This window comes from Mobula birostris, chromosome 8 (genome assembly GCF_030028105.1).
Source record: "Mobula birostris isolate sMobBir1 chromosome 8, sMobBir1.hap1, whole genome shotgun sequence".
Taxonomy (NCBI): domain Eukaryota; kingdom Metazoa; phylum Chordata; class Chondrichthyes; order Myliobatiformes; family Myliobatidae; genus Mobula; species Mobula birostris.
Genome location: NC_092377.1, coordinates 71,933,230 through 71,954,157, shown reverse-complemented (window position 1 = coordinate 71,954,157; position 20,928 = coordinate 71,933,230). Strand labels below are relative to the sequence as shown.

General features: G+C 40.4%; 1 protein-coding gene across 2 annotated transcripts in view; it reads right to left on the bottom strand.

Annotated features, from left to right (window-relative positions):
* Positions 1-20,928, bottom strand: part of meis1a (Meis homeobox 1 a) — a 211,246-nt gene that overhangs the window by 27,378 nt on the left and 162,940 nt on the right. For both annotated transcript variants that reach the window (XM_072265438.1, XM_072265437.1), the window contains exon 10: positions 4,941-5,080. In XM_072265438.1, coding sequence (XP_072121539.1) covers positions 4,941-5,080 — 140 coding nt within the window. The remainder of the gene's footprint in view (positions 1-4,940; positions 5,081-20,928) is intronic.

Below are 20,928 nucleotides of genomic sequence, written 5' to 3'. Positions count from 1 at the left end.
TAGAGAAATTCACATGAACATATTGGGGCAAAGCAATCACGATATACAATCAGACTGGTTGTATTGTAATAATAAGACTGAAGTATTTAAGTGGCCAAGCAATATCCAAATAATTCAGCAGCTTCCCAGTATTCAGAGTGACTGCAGAAAGGTTCAGATTGTAGAGGTAGTGGTTAGAGCATGGGAGGAACAGGGAGCTTCTTATGGAATTCAGCCCCAAGGCAAATGAAGCAAAAAGGTGGGTAAAGAAGAGTGGGGTCTTTAACACTTGAATGCAATCTGCTTGAAATCCATGACCTGGCTGATACGTGGGATGTGAGGATTATCTTACAATGCGAAATTAAGCAGAACGGAACATTATTCTCCAGAGAGAAGAATGCCAGGTGATCACCATCTGTTAAGAAGGCTTAACGAGACTGATGCTGATGATCACATTTTTCTGACTATTAAGTATAGAACAAGGCAGGAGTCACAGTATCAGCACAAAGGATGAAGATGGGGAGAAATTTCTAGATTCAGTACATTGCATATATTGGACTTCTCTAGCTTATTCAACCACTGAATGAACTTAAGAATAAGATTATAAGGTTTTCTTCCTCTAAGCATATCTTCAACTCCACTCCCCAACTCTATTCAATTATCTGTCACCAGAGTCAGTTCCCAAATAATAGTGGGTGCCCAGACTACTGCAGTTTTGCCAAGGCACCTTGAAATTCCACCAGGAATCTGGTAGCTGGCCATAACAATGTCAGAAAACATATAGGGAAGACAAAAGTATTGAGTAGACCTTCTCAAATTAATTGCCAACTGCCTTGTTCTAAGAATATGTATAGGAGCAAGTTATTACACCTCAATAATCAGACTCTTGAACCAAAGGGGATAAATTAACTCAGCTTCACTTGCCCCATCATTGAAATATTTCCACAACCTATGGACTATCTTTCAAGATCTCTCCAATTAATGTTCTCAATAGTTATTGCTTATTTATTTATTATTATTATTTCTTTATTTTTGTATTTGCTCAGTTTGTTCTCTTTTGCACAGTGGTTGAACACCGAAGTTGGTGCGGTCTTTAATTGATACTGTTATGGTTATTATTCTACTAGAGAATTATTGAATATGCCCGCAAGAAAATAAATCTCAAGGTTGTATATGATGACATGTACTTTGTTAATAAATTTATTTTGAACTTTGATATGTTAATATGTTCCTCAAGGCATAGAGTGGAGGGAAAGTGGAGAAAACAAGTTTGAAAAATACCCCTGGCTTCATCCCCACTAAAAATTCCCTGGAGGAGCAAAAATTTCTTATCTGTGAGTTGAAATCCAACCTGTATTCTGGTGTTTAAAAAAAGGGGTTCATTTATACTGTACTGCTGACTGGAATGGAAAGGAGATGAATTGTGAGTACTCTGTGATATCAAGATCCATCAATATCTTGACACAAGTTGCTCTGATGCAAGAGAAAACAGAAGGTATCCATGAATCCTGTGCAGATGAGGTAAATGTCTGTGAATCATTTAGGTGTGAGATTTATAGAGTGCAGAATTCATGAACTGATGCCATTTCATTCTGCCTGCTGTCACGTCACCCAAAGTAAAACAGCTGAACTGAACTAAGTGGGTCAGTTACAAAAAAATTAAATTACTGAGGTTTCTTATGCCAATAATGTTGAAATATCTGGTCTTCATTTTACATGCTTCTTGTAGCAATTGATTTACTGGCTTTATCAGCACTACAACGAACATGTGAGCTGACGACCAAATATTTCAACTTTACTGATTTAAAGTCCTTGATGATTCAGTTGGTATAAAGTTTCTGAAGCTAAGCAATATAGTTCTAGGTTTGATCCTTAGTGTGTAACGTTCCACAACATGAATCTGGAAGCGATGTGGCACCAGGGATAATAAAGTGGCCTTTAGTCCCCTGGGTAGAGGGCATGACATGGAAGTCAGTAAAGATTTCAGCTCCTACGGGGTACCCATGATTGGAAAGTCCCCAAGCGTAACAGATGGCAAGAGCAAGATTGGGCTTAGCTGTGAAGCCCTGCGATAACCTATGTACAGTACATAACTTCTGCGATGAAATTCCAGTGATCCTTGGAGCCACACCTCAACAGCTTTCCATGCTTCAAATTGCTCAACTTCAATCCAGTGCTTTAAAACAGTGCTTCCTAACCCGGGGTCCACGGACCCCTTGCTTAATGGCATTGGTCTATAGCATAAAAAAGGTTGGGAAGCCCTGCTTTAAAGCAACGCAAGCAGAGTCCATGTATATTGTAAATGGCCAAGGTTCTCCCATGTGGTGTTAGTATCTAACTTTCAGAGTTGCACTTATTGCATTTCCTCAGACCCAGACAACAATCTTAAAATCTTAAAGAAGGGAATGGTCAGGAAAAAAAGAATTTTCATTCACTTTAAAAGTTATGAGTAGCGAAGATGCTACAAATAAATGTCAGCTTATTTGTAAAAGAGTCAGATTCTCACAGCACAGGAAGGGCCAATTAGCCCATGTTCATGCTGATCTTTGTGCCCATCTACACTAATCCCATTTTCCTGCATGATGTCACTCTCCTTGCCTACTTATGCCTCTGTCTCAATACTACTCAAACATTGTGATCATATCTGACTTGACTGCCTCCTCTTTTCTCTCAACTCACCCTTGTAATTTTCCTTTCACCTTAACCCTATGCCCTCTTGTTTTTGATACAAGACCATAAGACATAGCCTAATTCTGCTCTTATCTGGCCCATCGAGTCTGCTCCGCCATTCAATCATGGCTGATCCTTTTTTTTCTATCTCCTCCTTAACCCCATTTCCCGGCCTTCTCCCCATAACCTTTGATGCCATGTCCAATCAAGAACCTATCAATCTGCAATGACATAATATTGCAATGTATGTTGCAATCAACAAAGGTTCTGACACTGATCCCTGTGATATCCCACTAATTACAAATTTCCAATCCTTCCACCACCATCCTCTGCCTCCCATCACCAAATCAATTTTCACAGTTCCAAAGTCAAACTTTAAAGTACAAACGTTTGTACATATACATCACCATGTACTTCACTGAGATTCATTTTGTCAAGACATTGATCTAATTAGCGAAATGCCTTGGATCCCACATGCCCACAAGCCTACCTACAATGTGAAGCCTTGTCAAATGCCTTACTCGTCAATATCGACAGTGTTATCTGCCCTCCTTTCATCAGTCTTCTTTGTTACCTCCTCAAAAACTTAATCAAATTAGTGAGGCAGGATTTTCCCTACACAAAGCCATGCTGACTATCCTGTAGCAGCACCTGTCGTTACCAGTGTACACAGTATACTGTAACTCCTATCCCACTGGAGTTCCTCTAGAAATTTCCCCAGAAACAAACTTGCAAAAACTCTGTCAGAGCCCAGCCATCTTCTCACTTGGCTCCCATGGAAACCTGTGATTGCGCTTATCTAGCACTGGTGACCATCAGTCCCAATGCACTTCTTGACACCTAACATCTTTCTTCTCAATACTAGCCTGCTGCACATCACTCCGTAACTCTCCCTGAACTCACTATCTTTGCTGGCCTTTGCCTTGTTGAAAACAGATAAATATTCATTCAGGACTTTGCCCATATCATTTGGCTTCACATCTAGGTTACCTCTTTGTCTCCACTTCCATATGTAACACCTATAAACTGCTTTAGTAAACTTGTTTTCACACCTCCAATAAAATAGTGGAGAAAAAAATAATTTCAGACAAATTATTTAAGCTTGAGAATTATAGAAAACAGGGCAGCCTTTAGTTATTGAGTCACGTCATGCACTGCCTCAGATAATAATTTTAAAACTTTGCTGTGTTTCCAAAGTAATCACAATCTCTTTGTCAATTTGCTAGTTACTTAGGAAGAAGAGTGGACAACATAGCCCCCTTGTGTCTGTTTCATCATTTGCCGAGATCTTGATTGATCTCTATCTAACTTTCTATTGCCTGTCTTTTTCCAAAATCCCCTTATAGCTTTAGTTAAGAAATGTAACCTTAATATTTGATCTAACATCAACCGTTGTTTACAAAGGACTGTTGCAAGTTATTAGCAATACTTGCAGAAACACAATTATTAGCAACACAAGCAGAAACAATACTTGTGTCTAATTACCAGAAGTAGAGCTCAAACCCACATGAACCATGTGAGCATTCATTCTTTTCACCTCAAGCCCATCTTCTTAACCACTCTGCCAACATGGCAAGATGTTAGGGATAAAGTTTGTTTATGTTAGATGTCAATGACTTTTGCAATAACAATGTCATTAAAAACATGTGACAAGACATTTTTTAAAAATACATCTTTTCCTTATCCTGAAAGGTTACTGAAAGCAAAACAGAAATTCTAGCTCAAGAGAGAAGTAATCCAAGCCTTCTTTCATAAGTCAGAGCTCTTAAAAAATTAAAAAGGAAAAATGGAGAAAGTGTTTAGTAATGAAAGAATTCCTCTTCTACCAGCACACCTGAACTCCAAGCCTGAACCAGTTAGTTAAAGCTAGCTTTAGAAAACAAGCACCTATGAGTTACATAGGAACATCAAGTTACTCAGAAGGTTACTTCCAACTTTGCTGTGTTTCCGAAGCATCATCACCATTCTTGACAGATAATAAAAGTTCATAGCAAATCCACACCAAGCCATGCACCAGGAAGTTGTCATAGTAGCAGAGAGTAAAGCTGGGAAGGAAAATTCTAAAATTCAATCCATGAATCTGTTAATGGCTATTCCATTTGGTTTATTTTAAGTCCCCTTGAAACTGGGATCTGAGAATGACAAAGGTATCAATCAATTAAAAAGTATGTATATATTTAAAAAGTTGAAACATATCTTATAAGGTAAACTGATTAGTTTTGTTATGACAGTACAGTCCTACATTAATTTAGTGGTCAGTCACTCCGAGCATTCATTATCAAGTTATTTACCAGATAATGGCTCTCCCAGTGAATGGCTTGAGGATGATTTTCGCCTGCGCGACTTGAATACAGTTACTACTGGGGACTTGCCTGCTCGATTAGATTGGTCAATCATCGGCTGGACTATCCTTCTCCTGGCATTTATGAACCTGTGTGAAGGAGAAAAAGAGAGCATTACTTTGAAGAAGGAGCTAAAAAGAACCAACTAAAATACTGATAACCTTCAGCGGTGACGTAAGAAATGGATCCCGGGTAGATTCTGTGATTTACACGTGACTTTTCCTCGCCTGCTGTTTCCTTCAAGACCCTTCTAACCTTTCCTGGCCTGTTGTGAGTGTGAGCACAGTGCTTCAGATCTTGATTTATTCCTTCTGTTTTTTTGCCGCAGCTGGACATTTCCATTTCATCTTTTAGGGAGGGCAATAATTAGACTTTCTAGGAAACAATGCTCGACACTGCTCTCTCTTCTCTTTCAAGACAAAATAATTGGCACCGATAAAGAAATGTCGCTCACATGAGCATCTGTTGCCTCACCTAATTAGGGAAGAATCTCCCCTTTGTCCCACTCCTTCTACACTACTAACTCCATTTAAAGCCCAGTATTAAGAAAATGAACTGTGATGGTGGTATAAGATGAAAAAAATAAAAGGGCATGTCTGGAGTTTTAATCACCACTGACTATTACTGCTGAGGGAGACCAGCACAAGGCATTCCAGTTAAAGCTTCTGTCTTTTCCACCCCTACTCTTTATGTAAAGCTTAGGGTCAAACAGAGGTCACTGGTATACAACCACTCACCTTCTAACTCCCATTTTCGGCAACAGTTTGCAGCCGAGTTTACAAAAAAAAATCAACACAAAATCCTTCCAGACAAAGCATCGATAGCAAAAAATAAAAGACATTCTCCAAGTGTAAATAACTGAGCTTCTTTAGAAGACAGTTTAAAATATGGACTGATGCAGTAATCTGTGGGAAGCCTGGCATTCAACTTTATGTCAAGCTTGTACAGGAGATGTAGGGGGCAAAAGTTAGTTAAATTAACTGAAACCCATGTGGCGATCCCAAACTGATTCAGCTGAGTTGGAAATTCAACTCTTAAGTCACCAACTTTTCTTTATTTTTTCTCCTTTATTTTCTTTCAGTTGAATGGAAGAGGATCTAATACTTCCACTTTGTTAGAAAAACACCCGTTCAAAATACGAAGTGCAGAAGGGCTTGGCATCAGCAGAAACATTGTGGAATGCAATATAGGTAAAGATCCATTTTAAAATGGAAAATGATACAGTTCTGATCTGCAATGGAGCTCATTTTCTGCACTGGTTGACACATTAATATGTTTACATTTATTCACACTGTTGCAGTTATTTTAAATCAATGTGTTATGTTTCAATACACTGACACGAGCATTAAAGGTTGGAGGAAGTAAAAGCCGCAGATGCTACTTCCACGCTTTCCTATAACTTTTTAAAATATCTTACTCAGAAATAAATCTTAATAATGTATTAGCCCTAACATACCGTTAAATTCTGCAATTCTAATGCACTACAACTAGTTTTTAACTATAAAAGCAACTTACATAGTTGAGTGGAATCTCTGATTTAAACACGCCTGGGCCATTAAGGACAATCAGAAAATGGTCAGATGCTACTTCCCCACATGAACAATAGGAAAAAAGACTGAGACAGTTTAGACGTCCTTTGACCCTTCTGTGCCACAGTTACCTAAGAAGCCTAGCTTAACAGTCCATGCATTTAGTGAGGTTGAATGTATACCTTGCCTAATGAATCACAGATTTTTTTTTCTATCACTTTCCCAACCAGTTAAGTTAAACTGACTGATAGATGGCTACTGGGTTCATCCCTTTACCCTTTCAAAGAAGTTTGTAATAGACCTCAGGTCATGAATCGTTGGATGTTTGTAAGATAATCGTTGGGTCATTGCAACTTTTTCCCTTATTTCCCTCAGCAATCTCAAATATATCCATCCCATCTGGACTAGGTGCTCCTGTGTCACATAATCTAACATAAAAGCAACCTGGAAAGAACATTACAAAGAAAAATTCTTGGCAAAACACTGCTCTTCTACAGAGAAGAGAAATCAAGAGAAAAAAAGAGTTAATGCTGCAATAGTTCAAAGTTCAAAGTAAATTTATCATCAAAGTATATCCATGTCAACATATACAACTACAAGATTCGTTTTTCTTGTGGCAATCACAGTAAACACAAGAAAGACAATGGAATCAATGAAAGACCTCACCCAACGGTACTGACAAATAACTAACATGCAAAAGACAACAAAATGTCCAAATACAGAAAGAAAATAATAGTAACAACAGCAAATAAATAAGCAATAAATATCCAAAAAATGAGATGAAGAGTCCTTGAAAAGATGTTTATAAGTTGTGGGAGCAGTTTTGTGATGGAATGAGAGAAGTTTAGTAAAGTTATCCTCTCTGGTTCAAGAACCTGATGGTTGAGGTGTAATAACTGTTTCTGAAGCTGGTGGTATGGGTTCTGAGGCTCCTGTACATTCTTCCTGATTCCAGCAATGAGAAGAGAGCATGGCCTGAACAGTGGAGATCCTTGACGATGGATGCTTCTTTCCTGTGACTGTGCTCAGTGTCAATGTGCTCACTGGTGGGAGGGCTTCACCCGTGATGGACTCGGCCGTATCCACTATTTCTGTTGGATTTTTCATTCAAGGGCATTGGTGTTTCCACACCAGGCTGCGATGCAGCCAGTCAATATACTCTCCATCACATCACATGTCTACAGAAGTTTGACAAAGTTTTAGATGACATGCCAAATCTTTGTAAACTTCTAAAAAAGCAGAGGTGCTACCATGCTTTCTTCATAATGGCAAGTTTGTGCTGAACCCAGGACAGATCCTCAGAAATGATAATACTAAGGAATTTAAAGATGCTGATCCTCTCCACCTCTGATCCCCTGATGAGGGCTAGCTCATGGACCTCCGATTTCCTCCTCCTGAAGTCAATAACCAGCTCCTTGGTCTTGCCGACATTGAGTGAGAGGTTGTTGTTGTTGCACCACTCAGCCAGATTTTCAATCTTTTTCCTATATACTGATTCAGCATCACCTTTGATTCAGCAAACTTAAATATGGCATTGGAGCTGTGTTTAGTCAAACAGTCATAAGAATAAAGTGAAAAGAGCAGGGGGCTAAGCACACAGCCTTGCGGTGCTCCTGTGCTGATGGAGATTGTGGAGGAGATGTTATTGTCAATCCGAACTGACTGGGGTATAGTAGAGGGCACAGAGAGAGATCCCCTTGTGCCAATCCTTTGATCTTTCAGTCAGGTAATAGGGAAGCGTGAGTAAGGGGAAGGGGTTTCTAATTCAGTAAGGAGAAAATATGAGTATAATCCATACATGTCTGGCCTAACTGAGGGTAAAGTGTATCATAGCACCATCGATATTTCAACGTACGTCTACTAACTATCCTGTATTCCATTGTTGTCTGCACTGCCCTGTTCATGCAGCTCATTTCTTTGAAACATATTGCCCATATCAACTCTCTCTTTTGTTGCATGGTTCCATTGCTCAGTCTTGGTTGGTAGCTGCTCTAAAGATAATACAAGCTTTATTAAAGAGAAATATTCCTGTCCCTCCAGAGGCAAATAATGGAGGTAGGCAGCCCTGGCTGCCCTTTTCATGATCTGCTCTGCCTGTCCAAATGGCTCTTAGTCATGAGATGAAGAGCCTCTCCATGTGCAGTCCTTTGCTCAATCATCCTTCTAATAAAGATTTTATTTTCCAGATATATTTAACTCATGAATGCAGACAGAAAAAGCTATCCCAGTAATGTAAATTTCAACCTGCGGGATTGAATCATAAACCATTTTGGAGTCAGAAAGACTTGAAATGTAGAACCACATGCTTTCTTCAAGTGGTTTAGGCATGGAAGCAGATAGGCTACAATAGTGACCCTTCAACCATCAGGCTCTTGAACCAAAGGGGATAACTTCAATCAACTTCACTCACCCCATCACTAAAATCTTCCCACAACCTATGGACTCACTTTCAAGGACTCTTCATTTCATGTTCTTGATACTGTATTTATTGCTTATTTGTTTATTATTATTATTATTATTATTCTTTTCCTTTTTTATTTGCAGTTTGTTGTCTTTTGTAGACTGGTTGAGCGCCTGAGTTGGTGCTGTCTTTCATTAGTTCGATTTTGGTTATTATTCTATTATGGATTTATTGAGTATGCCCGGAAGAAAACAAACCCCAGGGTTGTACATGGTGACATCTATGTACTTGAATAATAAATTTACTTTGAACTTTGAGTTAGAATGTATTATCAGAACATTTTTAGTCAGAATATTTTCTTCACTAGAGTGTGATTTTTTAAAAAATTGTAATTAGCACTGCAAAAGATTAACCAATTCTTTTTTGTCAGTAAAGCCACAGGTGTAGAAGAAACAGATGGGGTATGAAAGAAGGCAACTAAACTAAAGAAAATGTCTTGGTAACACACAATGAAGTACCATAGAGCGTAGTAGTATAGTAGACCGGAGGTGGCATAGGCTATCTCTTTTGTGTTTTTCCCAAAGCATTCTTGTAACCAGTAGAGGGAAAATTAAACACACTTTCATCTGCACAGACCTACAAACATTTCTTTTGCAAGCATATAGAGTCATCATTCGCCCTCCCCCCTCTAACCCCATACCACCACCACCCCCCTTTCCAACTCCTCACTCTCCCATGGCACACCGAATCTTCTAAATTCCTCTCCTAGCAGGAAGCCAGTGGAACTAAAGGTTTCCTGTGAACTTCTGAAACTAAAGCACAACTGTCACTTTTTTCTATAGCATTCTATCTACTCCTTTATCCTGGAAAATGCAGTTAGTTGTAGCTGAAAAAAAAATGCCTCTTAAAGGGTGACATATTGGAACTAGAAAGACGTGCCTAGATTCCCCATCTGGCACATGTGGAAGGTTTGGCGAGAAGCAAAAAGTGCTTTTTCAGTGCTAACTATTTCTTTGCAGCATTTTCTGACTGACTGCAGTGAAAGTTCCAATAACCCGTAGCACTAAAAATGAAACAAAAATGCTTGTCCTCCAAGCTTTTTTGAACAAACACTTCAACATTTCCCCAGCATTTGTTACATGAACAACTTGTATTCAGAGCGCGTTTTGCAAGAGCCCACTGGGATCATTTCTACCTCCGCAATGTGTCTGTAGGCTGCAGCAGGATGCAAGGACACTTTCCTTCTGGCCAAAGTAATAAAATGTCAGAATGTTCTTGCTCCACCCAGCAGGGTCATTCTTGGGTCAGCTTCTCATCTCTACAATAACTGTTTAAATAAACTAGTCCAGCTGTCTTGTTCCTGTACAGCCCACCAGACCTCCATCTTGTTCGGCCAGCAATCACAGCCCAACATGCCATGCACACCGATCCGCTCACTTAGCATCAGCCTTTACGAGAGCAAGAGCTGCACTGCACGCTCCAGAATGTGATTGATTCAAATCATACTGAGAGTGGCACACTTAAACTCATGCAAAATGATGCAAAGAAAGATCCATTCAAACATTAGCATAATGATAGGCCTCAACACAATAAAACTTCATTATCATCTTTGACCAAAGTAAAAAAGTTTTTAAAAAATGTGGTATCATTTTGGGGGGGGGGGGGGGAGGGTTCCATCTAAACAGCATATATGTAGAGCACGATCTGGAAGTGTGATTCCTTCCCAAAAAGAGCATTTAATTCTGCAGTTATATTTATTTACATAAACAAAATCTCTTGCTACACCTTTCTAGTTCATTACGAAATACAAACTGAAAACTAAAATCTTGAGGGGTATTGAGAAGGGAGATTTCCCACATGGATTTAGCTCGGAATCAAAATCTTTTTTGCAACCACATCAATCAAGTTCCATGTTTGATTTCTAAAAACAATAAAATATATACTTTCCTTATAACAAATGGGTTTGCTTTGGAAAAAAGTCAGATGAATTATTGCTGAGACAAACATTTTTGTATACAGCAAGACACACATACACCAATTAGCTAAATCTCCAATACACATACTTTCTAAGTCTCTGATTGAGTAAGACTGGGGTGATGGGGTTGGGGAGCAGGGTGGGAAAGGTAGTGGTTTTAAGAACTCTGTGCTTGTTTATAATTTCTGTGGGATCTTTAGCATCCATTCAGACAGGTAAATAGAATCATCATCTAATATCTTATTTGAGCAGTAACTATTTCTCCATAAAGTGAAGTCAAAATGATCTGGTACTGACAGTAGCTTGGCCTTAAGTAAATGTGGTCACTTCTATTGATTGATGGTATGACATTTTGTAAAGCCTAAACAAAGCCACAGAGATCTAATAGACACAGTGCTAGAACAACAAGGGGCCACACAAATCCCAGTGTCAGCAACAGGATCTGTTGTTTCACAGTATGATTTCTTCGTTGAGGCAACATTTGTAGTAACTTAGCAAAGCAAGTATTTCCTTTTAGGTCCTGTGATACTTCACAGAGATTACCTTTCCTGATGAATAGTTTACATAAGGATTGCTGCCTTCAGCAAGCATTTACTTCTTCAGTTACAATGAAAGATTGTCATTTGGAGAATTTGTACTCTGGTTCCTTGAGATGGAACTTCAGTGTAGTAATTTAATGGCGTGGCCAAACATTGCTTTTTTCCTCACTATATGGCCTTTTCTTAAATAAATTCCCAACTAGTTTGACAACATGTAACTAGAACAGACACTCAACAACAGCAGAAGTTACCACATATATATTTTGCCTTAGCTGGGAAATTTTATCACCAGCAAAAGCAATACTTACTTCAGCCTGCCTTCTCTTGCAGAAAGGCAAATGACAAAGTATTTCAGTTTAAAATTGAAGCAAGCTACAGTGCCTTGAAAAAGTATTCATCTCCCAACCCTTTGTTCACATAATTGAGTGTTACAACCAGGGATTTTGATCAATTTAACTGAAAATTTCTATTTGTGAATCACATGCTCCCTTTTTCACAATAGAGCTCCCCCCCCAAAAAAACAGGGGAAATTGTAAAGCATGAAAAACTAAAAATTCAGAATCTGAAATGTCTGCATTTCAAAAGTATTCATCCTTCCTTTGCTCAGCACTTAAAGATGAATCTCTCGCAGCTATTATGCCAGTAGTCTTTTTGGATAACTCTCTACTAACTTTGCACAACATGATGGAAGAAGATCTCCCCAATCCTCCTTGCAAAATTGCTCAATCTGTGCCAGGTTAGTTGGGGATTGGTGGTGGACAGCAATCTTGAGGTCTAGGCAGAGATGTTCGATCGGGTTAAGGTCAGTAAGCTGACTGGGGCATCAAGGACATCAATTTTTTTTTCATCTGAAACCTCTTAAAGCACTCTGACAGTTTGCTTTGGGCCATTATCCTGCAGAAATACTGCACAGCAATATTTCAATGGAGTAAAGGAAAATACAGTGCTTTAAGAGAGGAGTTGGCCAAAATAAATTGGAAGGAGATGCTGGAAGGGATGACAGCAGAGCAGCAATGGCTTGAGTTTCTGGGAAAAATGAGGAAGGTGCAGAATAGATGTATTCCAAAAACAAAGAAATGCTCAAATGGCAAAATAGTACAACCGTGGCTGACAAGAGAAATCAAAGCTAATGTAAAAGCAAAACAGAGGGCATACAACAAAGCAAAAATTAGCAGGAAGTTAGAAGGTTGGGAAGCTTTTAAAAACCTACCAAAAGCAATTAAAAGAATCATTAGGAGGGAAAAGATGATATATGAAAGCAAGCTAGCAAACAATATCACAACGGATAGAAAAAGCTTTTTCAAGTATATAAAAATAAAAGAGAGATGAGCGAAGATATAGGACCATTGGAAAATGAGACCGGAGAAATAATAATGGGGGACAAGGAGATGGCAGATGAACTAAATGAGTATTTTGCCTCAGTCTTCACTGTGGAAGACACCAGCAGTGTGCCACTTGTTGAAGGGTGTGAGGGAAGAGAAGTGAGTGCAGTTACTATTACAAGGAAGAAGGTGCTCAAAAAGCTGGAGGCTGATTGGTTGGAGGCAGTGAGTAGGAATAAAAGGATCCTTTTCTGGTTGGCTGCCAGTGACTACTGGTGTTCTGCAGGGGTCGTTGTCAGCACCCCTTCTTTTTATGCTGTATGTCAATGATTTAGATGATGGAATAGATGGCTTTGTTGCCAAGTTTGCAGATAATACAAAGATTGGTGGAGGGGCAGGTAGTGTTGAGGAAACAGGAAGGCTGCAGAAGGACTTAGACAGATTAGGAGGATGAGCAAGGAAGTGGCAAAGGAAATAAAATGTTGGAAAATGCATGGCCATGCACTTTAGTGGAAGAAAAAAATGTGCAGTCTTTTTCTAGACGGGGGAATATCCAAAAATCTGAGATGCAAGGGGACTTGGGAGTCCTTGCGCAGAACACCCTAAAGGTTAACTTGCAGGTAGAGTCAGTGGTGAGGAAGGCAAATATAATGTTAGCATTCATTTCAAAAGGTCTAGAGGAGAATGTGATGCTGAGGCTTTTTAAGGCACTGGTGAGGCCTCACCTTGAGTACTGTGAACAGTTCTGGATTCCTTATCTAAGAAAAGATGTGCTGGCATTGGAGCGGGGTTCTGAGGAGGTTCACAAGGATGATCCTAGGAATGAAAGGGTTATCATATGAGGAACATCTGATGGTTCTGGGCTTGTACGCACTGGAATTTAGAAGAATGGGGGAATCTCACTAAAACCTTTCAAATGTTAAAAGGTCTAGAGAGAGTAGATGTGGAAGGGATGTTTCCCATGGTAGAAGAGTCTTGGACAAGAAGGCACAGCCTTAGGATAGAGGGGTATCCCTTTAAAACAGAAATATGGACAAATTTCTTTAGCAAGACGGTGGTGAATTTGTGAAATGTGTAACCACAGGCAGCTGTGGAGGCCAGGTCATTGGGTGTATTAAGATAGAGATTGATAGGTTCCTGATTGGCCACAACATCAAAGGTTACGGGGAGATGGCAAGAGATTGGGGCTGAGGAAGAGAATAAAAGGATCAGCCATGATTGAATGGTGGAGCAGACTTGATGGGCCAAATGGCCTACTTCTGTTCCTTGTGGTCTTATGGAAAGACAAACTTCCTCCCAGTTTAAGCTTTCTGGCAGATGGTAGCAGGTTTTTATTCAGGATCTCCCTGTATTTAGCAGTTTTCATCTTCCCATCAGTCCTGACCAGATTTCCAGGACCAGCTGCTGCAAAGCATCCCCATTGCATGATACTGCCTCCACCATGCCTTACAGTAGGTATGGTGCTGCCTGGCTGATGTGCAGTATTAGGCTTACTTCACACGTAGTGTTGAAGCCAAAAAGTTCCACATTAGTCTCAACCGGCCACAAGACCGTTTTCCACATTTTTACAGTATCTTCTCAGTGCTTATGAGCAAAGGTATGCTTTCTTTTTTTATACAGCCAGGGCTTCTTCCTTGCCACTCTTCCATAAATACCCTTTTTGTGCAAGGCCTTAGAGATTGAGTAACCATGAACTTCATCTCCATTTTCAGCCACTGACTCCTGCAGCTCACTCAGAGTGACTATTGATGTCACAGTAGCCTCTCTTACAAGTGCCATTCTTCTCCAGTAACTAAGTTCAGAGGGTCAACTTCACCTCGGCAGTGTAGCTGTAGTTTCATATTTTTCACTATTTCACTGAGCTCTGAAGATTTTCAGTGTCTTAGAGGTGGTCTTGTACCCTTCCGCAGATTTGTGCTGTAGTAGTAGTAGTAGTATCATTTCCCTGAACAGCCTTGAATGATTTTTTTTGTCTTAATTTTTGTTTGTCTGTTGGAAACCTACCATATTGTTGGACCTTACAAAGAGAGGGGGTATTTATTCTTATGAATTCATTGAAAACAGGTGATCCTCCAATGTTTTACATCAGCTAATTGGGTGAGTTGGTCAGGTCATATATTGCACCAGAGGAAAGTTAGCATAGTAATTGCAAAGAGCATTTTTCTTTTGATTTAACATGATGCACAGTGTTTTGTAGCTTAGCTCAAAAATCCTACTTCAACATATTTTAATTTTGGAAAATGAGGCAGGAAAGTATGAAACTAGTTGTGGAGGCTGAATACTTTTTCAGGGCAATGTAAGTGCTTGCATACTGCTGAAGGCATCTCCCAAGTAACTCAAACTACTCAGGGACACCAGGCTGGAGTCTCCCTCAAAAAGAAGGTAGTTTCTGGTTTAATGGCATTCAAAATCCTGCATCCATTTCCAATCAATCCACATGCAGATTTACCACAGGTGAATCAAAAGAGCAGGCTCCGGGACTGGGATTGAATTAGATTTTTTTATTTAGGCTGCCGGCCTCTGATTAATCTGTTTTATAGGTTTAGTGGTAGCTGACTGGCGATCACAGGCTTTGGGAAACTCAGCAGCCGAAAGGAGTGTATAGTAGTCATCCCTTCTACGTCCTCACAGATCAAAGGTCAGAGCTCACCTCTACCTGAGGCTGCAAGTCCAATGTCTAGACCCAGGGATCAGAATCTCCTTCCCACTCTTTCATGAACAATGCTGAGGTTCACATGCTCTTGCAAACTGCTCATGAGTGCTCCCACCAGAATGGATACAGCATCTGACTCACAACTTGAAACACATCAAGTTCAAAAAATGCAAGCTCTGGACTCACAAATACAAGCCTACCATAAAGTTATTTTTCTAGGCTTCCTGACAGAAACACTGCCCATTCATTGTCTATTCAAAAGGACAACTGCAGATGTCACTTCATTGGCTCTTCACTAAATCCTTCAACATCTGGACTGCAATGATCCATACATCAGGGTGTTCTTCACTGACTACAGCTCAGCATTCAATGCTATCATCCCCTCAAAACTAATTAATAAGCTTCAAGACCTTGGCTTCAATATTTCCTTGTGCAATTGGATCCTCAATTTCCTCACTTGCAGATCCCAGTCAGTACTGATTGACAACAACATCTTCTCCACGATCTCCATCAGCATAGTTGCAGCACAAAGCAGAGTGCTTAGCCCCTTGCTCTCATCATCATCTTCATCATGTGCCATGTCATATGATGTGGGTGATCATTGTCTTTCATCTGTGTTTAATCTGAGGAGTTTTAATAAGCTCTTCAAAACTTTTGCCTGTCTTTCCCTTGACGTAACTCATGAATGTCACGTGCTGTCAATGTCTTCTTCTTCCTTCAGTTTTTCCCGTTACTACAAGGTGTTCAATCTTCTCTTTCCTCAGTACATGTCCCAGAGATGATAACAGCTCTCTTCTTATTCCGACTTTTCACAACACTTCCTCATTTGTTACTCTGACCTTCTACGATATTTTCATCACTCTTTCAAAAACACATTTCTGCAGCTTTGAGTCCTTCCCTCATTTTGCTTTGATATCGTCCCGCATTCGCTTCCATATGTTGGTGTGGAATGTATGTAGCAATGCAACACTGAGTTTTTACCCATAGAAGTTATGTTATTCCTTAGTACAATGCTCAATTTAGCAATCCCAATCCTTCTCCTCATTCAACATCAGCCCTATCAGCAGATGTTGTCGCGCTCCCTAAGTAATTGAACTGCCATGTTGGTTTAATCATTTCCTTGCCCGCTTTCATTCACATTTCTGTATTTCCTTCTTCTTTGAGACAACCATACATTTGGTTTTCTTGCAGTTGGTGGTCAATCCTCTCTTTGCACTTAGTTTGCTTTATACTTATGACTGTGAGGCTAAGGCACGGCTCCATTGCCAAAATTAAGTTTGCTGATGACATCGTTGTTGTTGGTCGAATCAGAGATGGTGATGAATCAGCATACAAGAGGGAGATTGAAAATCTGGCTGAGTGGTGCCACAACAACAACCTCTCACTCAATGTCAGCAAGACCATGGAGCTGATTATCAACCTTAGGAGGAGGAAACCAGAGGTGCATGGGGATCAGAGGTGGAGAGGGCCAGCAACTTTAAATTCCTTGGTGTTATCATTTCAGAGGCTGTGTCCTGGGTTGAGCATGTAAGTACGTGCTGAAGGTGGCAGCGCGACACAGCTTGCGCAGCCACACCGGTGAATGATATCTGTAATCTTTCAAGTAGGGTGCCGTGCACAATCCTGATTTGATGGAGACAGACGTGAGAGAACGGAGGAACATCTGGAGAAACTTCTGAAATGCCTTTTTCACTGCTGCTGTTACTGTGTGATCCAGAATCTCCGGAGGGGAAGGCCCCGAGTCTTCGACTTTGCTTGTTGCTCGGTGGCCGGGATGGGGTTGAAGCGCTCGGCAGAGATGGTGCTCGGTGCTTGGTGTCAAAGGGCTGGTCGGAGGCTCAAAGTTTTCGGACGGACTCAGAGTCGGCTGTGGTCGGGTGCTTCCAATGCATCGACAGTTGTCGGTGCCTGGAGGTTTATGGTAGAGAGAGTTTCTCCCTCTTGCCTCCTGCTATCTGGGACTATCGAGAGTCGATCGGAACTTTGAGATTTTTTTTACTGTTCCCATTTTCTGCTCTTTATCAAATTATGGTATTGCTTTGCACTGCTGTAACTATATGTTATAATTATGTGGTCTTGTCAGTGTTGGTCTTTGGTTTGCCCTGTTTTTTTTTGTGATACCACTCTGGAGGAATATTATATCATTTCTTAATGCATGCATGCATTTCTAAATGACAATAAACGAGGACTGAGTGTCCTCATAATCTAAAACAAAAGTACCAATATGAAGAAAACACGGCAGTGCCTCTGTCTTCTTAGAAGTTTGCAAAGATTCAGCATTTCTAAAACTTAGACAAAGTTCTATAGATGTATGGTGGAGAGTATATTGACTGGTTACATCACAGCCTGGAATGGAAACACCAATGCCCTTGAATGGAAGAGCCTACAAATAGTTGTGGATATGCCCCAATCTATCACAGGTAAAGCCCACCCCACCATTAAATACATCTACACACAGCTCTCTCATAGGAAAGCAGCATTCTTCATCAAGGACCCCCACCACCTAGGTCATGCTCTCTTCTTGCTGTTGCCACAGGAAGAAGGTCCAGGAGCCTCATGACCCACACCACCAGGTTCAGGAACAATTATTACCCTTCAACCATCAAGCTCTTGAACCAGATGTCCTAAAATCATTTACATTCAAATCAGTACTAGTTTAAAATGTGGTCACCTTGGTCATGTTGAAGATGCAGCAAACCAATTTGTGCATCATTCCAACTAACAATAAATGTGATAACCGAACAATCTGCTTTTAATCAGTGGTTCAAAATTGATATTAACCAGGATACTGATCATAATAACTCTGCTCTTTGTCAGAGTAGTCAGGATGGGAACTTCTCTGTTCATCTATGAGAGCATAGCAGGGCTCAGTATGACAAGTTGACTAATAGGCAGCCATCCAACTCATTCAGTACTGCTTTCAAGAGCTAGCCTGGGTTTGTGTGGATTCGAAGAGACCTGAGTCCCAAACTTCTGACTCAGCAAGAATTACGTACAGAGTTGCAGCTGACATTAATAATAATATTAATGAAAAAAAAGTAAAAACAGAAGATGCGAATCATTGACCCTACTGTATGGTTGGACTTCTCCCCTGTGTTCTCCTTGCAAACGTCTAATTAATTTCCTGCTGTCAGTGGTAGGTTGTGGTGGGCAAGTGGCTTGCTGCCTTTCCTACTCCACAACTTTTCAAAAGTGGTCTGACTGCTGTTGAGGTTATGGAACCCACTACATAACTACACCTATGTCAGGATGCTGTTCATCGACTATAGCTCAGCATTTAGTACCATCATTCCCACAATCCTGATTGAGAAGTTGCAGAACCTGGGTCTCTGTACCTCCCTCTGCAATTGGATCCTCAACTTCCTAACCGGAAGACCACAGACTGTGCTGACTGGTGATAATATATCCTCCTCGCTGATGATCAACACTGGCACACCTCAGGGGTGTGTGCTTAGCCCACTGCTCTATTCTATATATACACATGACTGTGTGATAGGGATAACACAAATACCATCTATAAATTTGCTGACCATACAACCATTGTTAGTAGAACCTCAGGTGATGACGAGAGGACATACAGGAGTGAGATATGCCAACTAGTGGAGTGGTGCCACAGCAACAACCTGGCACTCAACATCAGTACGACGAAAGAGCTGATTGTGGACTTCCGGAAGGGTAAGACAAAGAAACACATACCAATCCTCACAGAGGGATCAGAAGCAGAAAGAGTGAGCAGTTTCAAGTTTCCTGGCAGTCAAGATCTCTGAGGATCTAACCTGGTCCCAACATATTGATGTAGCTATAAAGAAGGCAAGACAGCGGCTATACTTTATTAGGAGTTTGAAGAGATTTGGCATGTCAACAAATACACTCAAAAACTTCTATAGTTGTACTGTGGAGAGCAATCTGACAGGCTGCATCACTGTCTGGTATAGGGGCCTACTACACAGGACCAAAAGAAGCTGCAGAGGGTTGTTAATTTGGTCAGCTCCATCTTGAGTACTAACCTACAAAGTACCCAGGACACCTTCAAGCGGTGTCTCAGAAAGGTGGTGTGCATTACAGTACTAAGGACCTCTAGCGCCCAGGGCATGCCCTTTTTCACTGTTACCATCAGGTAGGAGGTACAGAAGCCTGAAGGCACACACTCAGTTTTTCAGGAATAGCTTCTTCCCCTCTGCTTCCTAAATGGACATTGAATTTTTGGTCACTACCTCACTTTTTCTTAAATATACAGTATTCCTGTTTTTGCACTTTTTAAAAATCTTTTCAATATACGTAATTGATTTACTTGTTTATTTATTATTATTTTTATTTTTTTCTCTCTGCTAGATTATGTATTGCATTGAACTGCTGCTGCTAAGTTAACAAATGTCACGTCACATGCCGATGATAATAAACCTGATTCTCATTCTGATTCCTCTTTTTCGTGCTTCTGGGCTTTAACCAATGAGGCCAACACTGTTTTTTAACTGATCTGGAGTCGAGTTATTGAGCGTAGGGTTTTACAAAATGTTGACCATGGTAGCATGGCAGCACTGTAGCATAGTGGTTAGCAGAATGCAATTCCAGTGCCAGCTGCAAGATCAGGGTTCACTTTCTACGGCACACACAAAATAAACTTCTGGAGGAACTCAGCAGGCCGGGCAGCTTCTATGGAAAAGAGTATAATCCACATTTCAGGCCGAGACCCTTCGGCAGGACTGGAAAAAAAGATTTTTTGCAGTTGTCTGTAAGGAGTTTGTACATTCTCCCCGTGACTGTGCAACTTTCCTCCCACATTCTAAAGATGTACATGTTAAGAGTTAGTGAGTTGTGGGCATGCTATGATGGTGCCAGAAGCATGAGGGTGACGCTTGCGGGCTGCCCAGCGCAATCCTCACCGATTTGATTTGACACGTGTATCTTTTGATGCATGTATGACAAATAAAGCTAATCTTTAAAGATAAGTTTAAGAAAACGTATCAGCCTCCATCTTTATGGTATATAACTGAATGGAAATCAGATGAATTGTTAAAAGCCAGGCCTTCTGCGCCTTAAAACTTTTAGCTCCAAAAGAATAATTTTTAGATACATAGACACAAGAGCTACTGCATGTCCTGGAAATCTAGAGCAATACACACAATGTGCTGGAGGAGCTCAGCAGGTCAGGCAGCATCTAGGGATGGAATAAAGAGTCAGCGTTTCAGGCTGAGATACTTCATCAGGATTCATACATCTATGATCATTTTCCACTTGCTCCCATATCATTTGTTTGTTATATTATTTTATTAACTTTCTGCAATAACTGACCAATCATTCGTATTTTAGCCAAGTCCGCGCTGTTGACCCTGTCTATCCACAGCAGTTTATTTTAGTGACACATTACAGAAACTAATGCAGAAACAAACAAGGAATTAACCTTACTTCGCATTTTTTTTGGCAAAAAAGCAGCAATATTTTTTTTTCAAAGTGCCTTTCAGTTTAAGAAGGTAAACCAACCTGATTGTCAGGAACTCACTCAGCTTGTTGGAGATAG